The 12,047-nt window shown below is 44.7% G+C and overlaps 1 protein-coding gene across 1 annotated transcript in view; it reads right to left on the reverse strand.

Annotated features, from left to right (window-relative positions):
- Nucleotides 1-4,037: 4,037 nt before the first annotated feature.
- Nucleotides 4,038-12,047, reverse strand: part of RRAGD (Ras-related GTP binding D) — a 24,258-nt gene continuing 16,248 nt past the window's right edge. The window contains exons 5-7 of the mRNA XM_015417080.1: nucleotides 11,097-11,239; nucleotides 9,081-9,229; nucleotides 4,038-4,580 (exon numbers count right to left, since the gene is read on the reverse strand). Of these exons, the coding sequence (XP_015272566.1) occupies nucleotides 4,429-4,580; nucleotides 9,081-9,229; nucleotides 11,097-11,239 (444 nt within the window). The 3' untranslated portion in view covers nucleotides 4,038-4,428. The remainder of the gene's footprint in view (nucleotides 4,581-9,080; nucleotides 9,230-11,096; nucleotides 11,240-12,047) is intronic.

The following is a 12,047-nucleotide window of genomic DNA, read 5'->3' on the forward strand; positions in this document are numbered from 1 at the left end:
GCCAATCCTAATGAGTTTCTGCTGTTGGGTGTGGGCTATTATGCTAATGAGTTCCTGCTGGGCGTGGCCAACTTGGGTGCCAGCCGGAACTCCGTTCCTGTGTGTTCCTGCCCAAAAATAGCCCTGGACTAAAGTATAAGTATTAAAACATGACACCTTAAACCATGCAGAGCATGGTATTACATCGGGACAAACAATATATTTTCCTGGGCCAATTTGTTATGATGTAGCCCTGTTTTCTTTATAAAAATGCTCTACTGAACCATTCTGTTTTACATAGTTTATGAAATGCCAGGAGCATGGGAGCCTTCCCGACCTTCTCAGGTAGGTCATTCAACGGCGGGGGCCGCCATTTTGATTTTGCCCATTTGCAGGGTGGCACCTTGCTCAGATAAGCAAAGTTGTTGTGTTGTGACATATGTGGAGAGGCATGCTCCCAGATACAAGGGTCCAAGGCCAGAAAGGGCTTTGTAGTTGTCAGCTGATGTCTTGAATTGAGCTCAGTTACAATCAATGGAGTGTCTGCAGAATGGGTGAATAGGGGAAAACTGTTCATTGGGGGTGGGTTGATGATGACAGTCCAGTCATCATAAAATGGGCTAGAGAGAGGTGGGAATGGGCAGGACATAGGAAACGGACAGAAACATTACCCACAAGGGAAAAAGTGACTCAGAAACAGCTTCCAGAGAAAGATCAGGGTAAAAGTGGTGACAAAAGAACCACAATTTTTTAAAAGAAAAAACCCAAAGCAAAAACTAAAGACACAAAATTGTATGCAATCAGGGGTTCAACTGAAGTAGGGATGGGAACCATGCAGAAAAGCACCCCCATCTCAGCAAGTTTAGACTCCATTACCCTAACTTGAAGTTGGGATTTTTTCTTCCAATGTACATAACCTTACAGTGTAGAGACATAGAACTTCATTTGCCATTTTGTTGCCCACTCACCCACTTTGTGGAAATCCTCCTGGAGCTCTTCATAGTTGGCTTTAGTTCACTATCCCAAATAATTTTGTCAGCTTCAAACTTGGCCACTATGCTGCTCTCTCGCAGTTCCTGATCATTTATGAATAGCACCAGCCCTAATACCAGCCCTTGTAGGACTCCATTGTTTACTTCACTGCACTGCAAGAACCATCCATTTATTTCTACTCTTTGCTTTCTGTCATTTAACCGATTTTTCATCCATAAGAGGACCTGTCCCACGACCACTAAGCTTACTCAGGAGTCTTTGGTGATATACCTTCTCAAAAGCCTTTTGCAAGTCCAAGTCACTTGGGTCACTTTTAGCTACATTACCATCATTTCAGATTAAATGAATTAAATGTGAATTAACTAGTTCCAACTATAGTTTTCACATTAACCATTGGCCAACACTTCATTCTAAAGGAGAGATTATGTGGTTTCTGTTAAGCTTTATCTTGAACCTCCCCTATGAACAGGCATTTTTCATTGGCAGCTCTAAGAAATGGAACCAGCAAGCCACAGGTGTCAAACATACAGCCCTTGGGCTGGAACTGGCCCATCCAGGGCTCTTCTCTGGCCCATGAGCAACTGGTTGTTGCCTTTATTGCCAGATGACAGAGGCTGTGCATTGTGTCCCTGTATACTGTCTCAATGCTAATGCATAACAGGCAATGGAAGTGGGAAGGTGGGCATCAGGGAGATGAGGGTTGCCTGTGCCTGCACTCTGTATGGTGGCCTTGAGAGCTTGTGCCTTGTGTGCCATGGTATAAGCCAGGCAGACCCCCTCTCTTTACAGGTGTACATATGCCAGGCAGACTTGACCTAAGTATAAACAAGATGGATCCCAGACAACGCTGGCCTCATAATTGTGCCTTGGCAAAATTCCTGGAAAGTGTGACATCTTGGTCTGATCCAGCTGCAGCCTCTCCCTCCACCCTGAAATCTGCATATGTATGTCAGACAATGGAATTACCTCGCCCCAGAGCGAACACCATTCAACCTGGGGTCGCTAATCCTATCAGCCTCCTCTCAGCTTCTCCCCCTCACATTTCCTTTACAATAACAGCTCCCAGTGTCTATCACTTTTCCCATCTAATACAAAAGGAGGGCCACCAAGCAGCATGGTTTCTTTTTGATTAGTAAGCCATGAGCCCTCTGAATTACAGGAGGAAGGCAACCAGAGTTTCAGCCCAACCCCTATTTTACATCCAAAACCCCTCCTAAGAACTGTTCCCTTTGTCCATTCCTCGCTATTCAGCCATTCACAGACACCTCTAGCTGATCTTATCAAAAAGTACATTTAACACCTTAGTTTACACTGGACCTCAACCCTCATGCAAACTGTCACGTTTTCCAGGTCTTTTGTCTATCCTGGGAAAGCCATTTTTAGTATTATTTTGAGGCACAAATATCAGACTGCCTCAGGACACACTTTTCCTCTAACAATAGCACCCAGAGCTCAGTCTCTGTGTTTTCCTGGATCCAAACTGCACATCCAGGACACTAGACATCCTGCACTTCCCCCTGAATTTCTGCTCCACAGGATAGGTAGCTGTATCACCCCAATACCCCCCTATATTTCCCACTAATCCCTTTATTTCATAATTGGTCTTGTATGTGTGTGTCTTTGTGTGTGCTTATTGTATTGTATGCAATCAGGGGTCAACTGAAGTAGGGATGAGAACCAACCCCCCCATCCCCCATGCAGAAAAGCACCCCCATCTCAGCATGTTTAGACTCCATTAGCATACTTTTATTTTCTTTCAATAAAATCAACCTCTGTTTTACCTTTACACTGATTATTAAAATGGGGAAATCCCCATAAACGGAAGTGAAGATTCCTGCTAGTTCCCTCCCTCTCACAAAGCCATTTTGTCTCCTTTGCTAATTCCCAAATAAAAACAGGAGACAGCCCTTTTAGGCAACGCAGACCATTTGAGGTAACCGGAGGAGGAGGGGGGAGTGAGTGTCAATGCTGGCGCATGCATGATAGTGGGCAGGTGTGGGAGGCTCTGGTGGAGAGAGCTGCTGTTGCTGCCATCACCACTGCCTCCTGGGCCTGCTAAGCTGCCGCTGCCACCGCCAGAGTCCCAGTCACTCCTGTGGGGAGGCAGGGGGGTCCTGGGATATGACAGGACTGGCGGAGCCAGGGTTGCAAACTGCCCACAACAGAGCACATTGTGGAGGAATGGTTTCCATTATCTAACGGGGGGGGGGAGAGAGAGGGGGATGCCGACCCAAGCTTCAGCATTATCATCATCTCTGCAGGCGGGGATGGATTTTTATTATATGAGTGATGGTGGCAGAGGAAATATCTCATGGTATCCCTCAAGCTGAGTGGGAGAGGCTAAAATTTCAATCTGACTTGTCACTGTCAGGCTGGGCTACGGAAGTAACTGGAGGCTTCTTTTTCAGAATAAAAGTATCCATCTGAACAAGATATTATTGTATATCAAAATGTTTGCATGGCTGATCTGAGAAATCTACAGCATTTTAAAATTACTTGAGATTCTTCCTCCCTCAGCCCTGCCGAGGACCCTGGGCCTGCAAGGTTATTCCTTCCACCAGCACTCTCAGTGACTGCTGGATCCTCCTCCAAGTGGATTTATGAAACCAGCTGGCAGAAGTATCCCAGTGACCAGTGCTGTTACTTCCTAGTATGCTCCAAGACCAAGTAGGCTTACACAGTACTAGCTGCTACATCCTTCATCTTCTGGTTGTGTGCAGATAGTTGGAATGAGGAACATCTGGGGTTCTTCAGCAAGAAAGTGGGGATAGACTAGAAACACATAGCAAAAGGATGGGCCTGTTTGTGCTCTTATCCCTTCACACATTGTGAATTATTGCAGGTTTACATTTCTCAAGTGTCTTATTAAAAAGGTCAAGAACGATGTGTGCAGAACTGAGAGGACATTATGACACAGAAGTCCAGGTAGCCTTTGGCCCAAAGAAGTTTCTACAAAACCCTTTAATGTACCAATAAACACTTCCAAGAAATATTTCTTTATTGCCATTGTACTCCAAAATAAAACTTCAGTTTACAAACTGGAATATATATATATACACACATATAAATATATATATATATATGTATGGCATGAATATTAACTCTCTCAAGTTTGTAAAAAGTCATCTTATTATGTTGTGATTGTTTAATCATTTGTATGCAGCATATAGAGAAATGACTGTACATATTCTACCCAACCAAATACACAAAAGTGGCTTTGAAAATAACACACCTTAGTTCATCAACAGTCCGATTCCATTATGAAACATGAAAAGAATGCACAGAGCTCTGTCAGATATTTCTTAATAGGAACAACTAGACAGGAGATACAATTTGGGGGATAGTGCATAAAAATCCATGTTCAGAGAACATCAGTCCCAATCTTCCTCTGGCTGTGGAACCTGATGGCATCATTACCGGAAGCAAGAAGCCTTACAAGTGACATAAGGAGACCAGCTAGAGTGGCACCCGAGGTGTGCCGTTAGTAGTGGCCCTCTTGACCTTCTGCACCTGGTTCTGATTCTTCCGTGCCTTCACTACTTTCATTCTTACTTCAAATACTTCATGTATAGCCTTTCGGAAACAATGGAAGTTGTAGTCTATCAGTCCTAAAGAAATAACACAAACCAAACCACAAGAAAAGTGAACTTTTCAAAATGTCATGAACCAATTAACTTCTTTCTAGACTGTATATTAGCTTAGCTTACATTATTCACTTAACTGACCCCTGGCTACAATCAGTGAATTCTGGAGGAGTGTTAATTTAATTGAATACAGAGGACCATTATGGTGATCTCTTTTGTAGCATCGTTTATCAGACATAAACGAAGGAGACAAAGAAAAACAGAGGTATGAAAACATACTAGGGGGAATGATCCTTTAATCCCTTATATGTAACTTTAATTAGTCTCACCTTTTGAGTCCAGTAGTACCCTGAAGACCCACAAGATTCCCAGGGGTATAAGCTTTTCAGAGTCATCAGAGGCTATACATGACAAAGGGAGCTTTGACTCTTGAAAGCTACCCTGGAAAGCTTGGTCTCTTAAGGTGGACTCGAATCTTGCCTTTTTTTACTGCGGACCAGCACAGCTACCCCCCCCCCCCCGAAACCAAACTTTCCTTTTTTTTCCCCGGGCCCACACCCCCCCCCCCCCCCCCCCGGAACAGTCTCACCTTTGAGCATCTAGTACTTAGGGACACTGGCAGACTGGAAAAGGAATGGACTTAGGTAGCCCAATTTATAAAGAACAAATGATTTTGGATGACTTTAGTACGGACAGGTCTATGGTAATAAAACCAAGTGACAAAGAGGAAGCATTGGTCATTCAAGACACTGCAGAATACATACAGGAGCTGAGCTAGATGGTATCTGATGAAGGGAGCTTTGATGGTTTAAAGCCCTCCCCCCCCCCAAAAAAAAACACCCATCTTTTTGGTCTTTAAGATGCTACTAGACTTGAATCTAGCTGTTCTACTGCAGACCAACACAGCTAACCCCCTGAAACTACCTATATAGCAGGTGGAGAGAGAACTTATTGATGCATCCCTTTATAGACCCATAGGACAGTACCTTACAAAGATTTTATATGAGTGATTTGATTTATTAAATTACTACCCTGCACTTCCAGCCAAGGCCGGCTCAGGGCGGCTTACAAAACAACATAGTATTTACAAATACATAAAATATAAGTTAGACAACAATAGTTAAAACATTTAAACAATCCTAAAAGCAATTAGTCCTAAAAACATAATAAAATGCTAGTATTGCTAATTACACAGCGGCGGTTCTCTCTTCTCGCAGTCAGCTTCTTGATCTCAGACCATCTCAGGTGGTAAGCTCAGGCTATTCTCAGGGTCCCAGGGAGGGACAGGGCTCTCTAGCCTTAGGCTGTCGGTTGTTGGCAATGGTAGTGGCTCCAAAGGCCTGGTAGAAGAGCTCCATTTTACAGGCCCCGCAGAACTGCAAAAGGTCCCACAGGGCCCTGATCTCTTCTGGGAGCTTATTCCACCAGAGTGGAGCTGCCACTGAGAAGGCCCTGGTTCTGCTTGTTACTAGCCTGGCCTCCTTGAGGCTTGGGAGGGCCAGCCAGTTCTGGGTCCCTGATCACAGTGCTCTCTGGGGTACTTGTGGGGAAAGGCGGTCCCTCAAGTATGTAGGCCCCTGGCCATAAAGGGCTGTAAAGGTAAGAACCAGTACCTTGAAACGGATCTGGTATGCTATCGGCAGCCAGTGCAATGTTTTAACACAGGCTGGATGTGCTCCCAGATTGGGAGTCCCATCAAAAGCCTGGCTGCGGCATTTTGCACCAGCTGCAGCTTCCAGATTTGAGACGAGGGCAGCCCCATGTAGAGGGCATTACAGTAGTCTAGTCTCAAGGTGACCATAGCATGGATCACTGTCACCAAGTCGTTGCGTTTGAGGAAGGGAACTAGCTGCCTGATCAGTCAAAGGTGATAAAAGGCTGATTTGGCAGTGGCGGCTACCTGGACCTCCATTGTTAAGGAAGCACCCAGGAGCACTCCCAAACTCCTAACCTCTGGCGTTGGCACCAAAGGAGCCCCATTGAAGGTTGGGAGTGGGATCCCTACCCTTGGACTGCGTTGGCTCAGGCACAGGACCTCTGTCTTCATCGGATTCAATTTTAGCCCGCTCAGCCTAAGCCAACCAGCCACAGCTTATAATGCCTGGTCCAGATCTTCCGGTCTCGAGTCAGATTGACCATCCAACAACAGATAGAGCTGGGTGTCATCCGCATACTAGTGACATCCTAGGCCATGCCTCCAGGCAATCTGGGCAAGAGGGCGCATATAGATGTTTAAAAATGGATTGGGGATAACACTGCCCCTTGGAGCACTCCACATTCCCGTGGGTGCCTTTGGGACAGCTGGTCTCCCAGTGCCACTCTTTGTCCCTGACCTTGGAGGAAGGAAGCAAGCCACTGCAAGGCCAGTCCCTGGACTCCAGCATCGGCAAGGCGGTGGATCAGTAGCTGATGGTCAACCGTGTCGAATGCAGCCGACAGGTCTAACAACAGCACTGCCAATCCGCCCCGATCCAGATGCCTTCAGAGGTCGTCCATGAGGGCGACCAGTGCCGTCTCCGTCCCATGGCCCAGGCGAAAGCCGGACTGGAAGGGATCTAAAATGGAAGCGTCATCCAAGAAGCCTTGTAACTGAATAGCCACAGCACTCTCTATTATCTTGCCCAGATAGGGCAAGTTGGACACTGGCCGGTAGTTGGCCAATTCGGCCAGGTCCAAAGATGGTTTTTTCAGGAGAGGGTGCACCACTGCTTCCTTGAGTGCCTCTGGGAACAGCCCCTCCAAGAGGGACTTATTGATGATCTCTCACAAGCACATTCTTTCTGTTATTAAAATAGTTCTTTATGAGGGTCTTGTGTTAAGTAATACTGATGAGTCTGTTTCTTTCTTCTTGATCAATGAATTTTCTAGGATTCCCATGATGTCCAAGATTTATGAGCCTGACAAGCCTCCTCCAGACAAACCAACTGTTCCTAGGTCCAATTCTATACTTGTGCCTTTGACCAAATCTTTGGAATATAACCTTAGGCCTTTTGTCACTACAATGAGATATTTATTAAAGACACCACTGATTTCCTTTCAAAAGTAGAAGGTATACCCTTTGGCAATGATGATCTTTTTGGCCACACTTGATGTAAAAGAATTATACATGAACTAACCACATGAGGAGGCTCTTTCTGTAGCTGAATCCTTCCTCGAGAAAAGATAATTTATATTTCTGCACTTACTTTATAATGCAACTAATAGAAACTGTGTTGAAAAAGAATTATTTTCACTTTGCGATTTTTTTTTTACTGTAAAATCCAAGGGGTAATCATGGGTAGTATAGTGGCACCCATAGTTGCTAATCTATGCATAATTTTGAGGAAACACCAATCTTTCAGTTCTTTTCCAATTCCAGTTCTTTTCTTCCTTCCTGACTCACTTAAGGTTGTACCTTAGGTATATCAACAATATTTTTGTCATCTTTAGGGGTATCAGTGTTTTCCTTGAGTTTGTGAAATTGCTCAATGCTCTCCATTCCTCTACTAAATGTTCCCATTGTTTGGATATCATTGAGGTAGCCTGTGTGTGTGTGTGTGTGTGTGTGTGTGTGTGTGTGTGTGTGTACATGCATGTGCAGATATCCCAACAGGATAGGTGAAGGGGGGGCAGGTTCTCTTCTGGCAGGGGAGCATGCCCATGGTCCTTTGAAGTACGTACCCCTGTGCCCCACTCTCACCAGCCCAGGCCAATATGCTCAGGGCTGCAGTGGGGATGGAAGGTGAGAGTAGGGTTGCCTTCTTGTGCATGAAGCTTGGAGTTCTCTTGGAGTAAAAAATGGTTCTCAGGCTACAGAGATCAGTTCCCCTGGAAAAGATGAGTGCTTTGAAGGGTTGCCTCTACAGCATTATAATACATTGTGGTCCTCCTCCTCCTCCTCTGGCTCCACCTCCAAATCTCCAGACATTTTCCAGTCTCGAGTTCACAATCCTTGGTGAAGGGCCTGCCCTGCAGCTATTCCCACCAACACTCTGCTTGTCCAGACAACACTAGAGCAACTGGGGCTTTTCCCACTCCTTCTTGAAAAGAGAACCTTGGAGAGAGAGTGTGGGGGGAGGGTCAGCTTTGTTGGAAGCAGAGCCCACCCTAATGTAGCCAGCAGCAAAGGTGCAGGCCCCCCCCCATGAAGAAACAGGAGGCAATAAATCGGAAATGCTGTTGAAGAAGTGAAATCATTGTGCTGAGTCATGAAGAAACCGAGTCCTTGCTCTCTAACAAGCACAGCCATTCAGCCTATCTGGCTAGCCAAAACTGGGAGACCAGGGGAGAGGCACCTCCTACCAGGAGTCATCAGAAAAGGCTAGCAACTCTTGACTGCCTTCAGGGAGCTAGCTTCTTCCCACTGGCAACTACTGCTGTACCAGGACCGCCAGAGAAAGTTGCACTCCTCAGATAGAAACAGGCAGATGAGTCCAAGCCAGCAAGTGAACCCAGCAAGCCAACATTATAAATGGGATCAGAACTCAAAAACATTTTGGATATTACAATGTTATAAATAACTAAAGTAATGAAGAAGCTAAATACCTTTCCTCTCAAAGCTTTCTTCTCTGACAAAACAAACAAGAGCGAGGAACTTTGTCACTTCCTTTAAATACAGGACAGTAGTATTGTTTAGTTTTATTATTGCTGTTGATTCTTTGTCATATGGGGTTCCTCCACCATCTTCTTTCAGCCTAAACAGTAATAGTAATAGTTTGGGGTAGGGATGGTTGGGGCGGGGGTAAAATTGGGGAAAAGTCATCATTTACCTCTTCCAGAGTAAAAGGTCCTATTTTGATTCTGAAGACTATATACAATTAAGAATCTGGTGCTTATATTAAAATTATAGCTTTGCAATGTATTGTAGAAAAGGTTGTGATAGCACCCTGAACAGAAATAACCTGTTTACATGATGTACTGGAAGTGTACCATTCCATTACTATTTTCAACTGCAATGAACAGAAGACAACACTAACTCAATTTCCATCTACAACATGTTAAGTCAGTGGCAGACAAGCTCACTCTTTCAGACCACTTTCACATGTAGTCCAATATAATACTCATAGGTGGACCAAGAGGACTGCAGGTTCTCTCCCCAACCCTCAGCCATTTCAACTGCAAGCAATGCCTGTGTTGCAAGGTGCCAAAGATTTCACTGCTTCTTTACACAGAGGCTGAGTTCAGACTGGCAGTTTGAAGCGGGAGGGAGTCATGGCAAAAAAAACCCGGAACAAAATGTTCTGGGTTTTCCTGGTCACGCTGCACCGACTGATGTGGGAGCATACTGGGGAGGAGGCGCAAGGGAGCGTTCACACTGTTGGCCCGGAGGCGTGGCTGTAAGCGGCTTTTTCTGGTAATCCGGTTATGTGCACTTATGCGCATCCCTACCAGATCGCGGCTTTTCGCGTTCACACTTCTGGGAAACGGGATGGACACGGGATAATTGCGCTTTCCAGGGTTTGCTACCAATTTCACCTGGTATCTTTTAAACTTGGGAGGGAAGCGTTACAAGACAGGCTGAGTACGGCTGGGGAATGCCTGATAGATGTGCCTGTGTGAACGGCCCCTTTAATCCTATTGTGAAATGTTTCTGGCTCGTGCCTATATCGGGGCAAACTACCAGTCTGAACTTGGCCAGAGAGTGATTAAAATGTGGAATTCTCTGTCAGAGGAAGTAGTGATGGCCACAAGAATAAACAGCTCTAAAAGGGGATTAGATGGATTCATGGAGGATGGGTCTGTCAGTGGCTATGAGCCATGGTGACTGAGGAGAACCTCCACATTCAGAGGCAGTCAACCTCTGAATCCCAGTGCCAGGAGGCAACTTTAGGGGAAGGTCTCAGCCTCTATACCCTGTTGTTGACCCTCCAGAGAAACTGATGGACTACTGTGTGAGACAGGATGCTGGACTAGATGGACCACTGGTCTGGTCCAGGAGGGTGGTTCTTATGTTCATTGATTGCTAGGAAGAGGGTAGAACTACAATAGAGATTCAAAGGGTGCAAGGAAACCTTATTTAGAACATCCCACTAAGCCAACAAGTGGCACAGACAGTCAGAATCTGTGGGGTTCCTGGAAAGAAGCATGACAGCCTATGGGCATGGCAGTGGCTTAGAGTAACTGCTTGCCTTTTCTATGCTATACATGCAAAACCACATCAAGGCATAGGTACTGAGGTTCACAATAGAAAGGTGTGATCTTTCAGTTGGATTTTTGTAGTGAGTCTTCCTCTACCCCAGTATGCTACTCAGTCAGCCCAGTTCGAAGCACACAGCGTGTTGATGAATATGAGCTTCTCCTTATTTGTCAAACTTTGCACACTTAACAGGACTGCATGTTTTCCACTGGTATGTTCAATGTTCTGTTCTATTCAGGACAGCAATCTCTTACTTGGAGTTGAAACAAAAAACTTAGATGACATCACTGCTTCAGCAATGTCAAAGAAAAAACCTCTACAGCCAGGATTTATCTATTTGCATTTTCATTGTCATGTAAATACTTTTGACTATACAGGTTGCTGAGAGACAGACACAGTATATGGCACAGAAACACTCTACTTACCCATAGATGCAGGAAATGTCAATAACAACATCTATCATATCACAGCTGAGCTCATAAGTCTGCATGTCCACTGGGGTACTGTCTGTTGCAATATAAATTTTACTGACCACATCAAAGAGAAAAGCTTTCTCAATCCCAGAATTCTGAAAACAAATAGGAAGAATATAAACTTCATTAGAACGAACCTAGTATTTAGACAATAAAGACTGTACTTTCTTTTCTTCCAGGTATGTTGACAGCAGGTAGATACTGGTGAAAGATACTAAGCAGAAGTGATTTCTTCAATATACAGACACTTCCAAGCAATAATTATAACAAAAGTCAAAACCAGACCATCACATCTAGGTGTACTGATTCATATGTCAAGCAGATGGGGAAAGACATCTAGACCCTATCACTCATTTCAGCATACACCAGGCGTAAAGATTTGTTCCAGCACAGTTTCATAACAGAAGCGAACCAAGTGGAGAGAAAAATTCCTCAAGGTACAAAGTACAACAAAGTAAGGATTGGGAAAAAGAGGGTCTAGCTCTGTTAAGCTGCATACTCCATTGTCTATTAAAAACCAAAGTTGGTCAAGACTTCAGTCATATAGACCTGTAATAAATTGAAATTGAAAAACCAAAGTTATCTCCTATTTACATGTGAACAGGAGGACCCAAATCGATAGGGATGCCTCTGTCACCTCTAGCTTGATCCTTAGTCCTACAGAAGACTTAACTCCCATTGATATCACTGCAATTGAGTCATGATTGACTTTTGCTGGACTGTCTGCATAGGTGAAATTTTAACTACTACCAGCTTCATAGCCTATGTGCCAAAACCATCTAAATAGAACTGGCATTATTTTTCAAAGGAGTTAAATCACTAACTCCAACTCTGTTTAGGATGGCACTGTAAGCATATGCATGTCGTGGCTTAGATTGACCAGAAATTTCCCCCTCCTGCTGA

Source organism: Gekko japonicus, unplaced genomic scaffold (genome assembly GCF_001447785.1).
Source record: "Gekko japonicus isolate JY-2015 unplaced genomic scaffold, Gekko_japonicus_V1.1 scaffold760, whole genome shotgun sequence".
NCBI lineage: Eukaryota > Metazoa > Chordata > Lepidosauria > Squamata > Gekkonidae > Gekko > Gekko japonicus.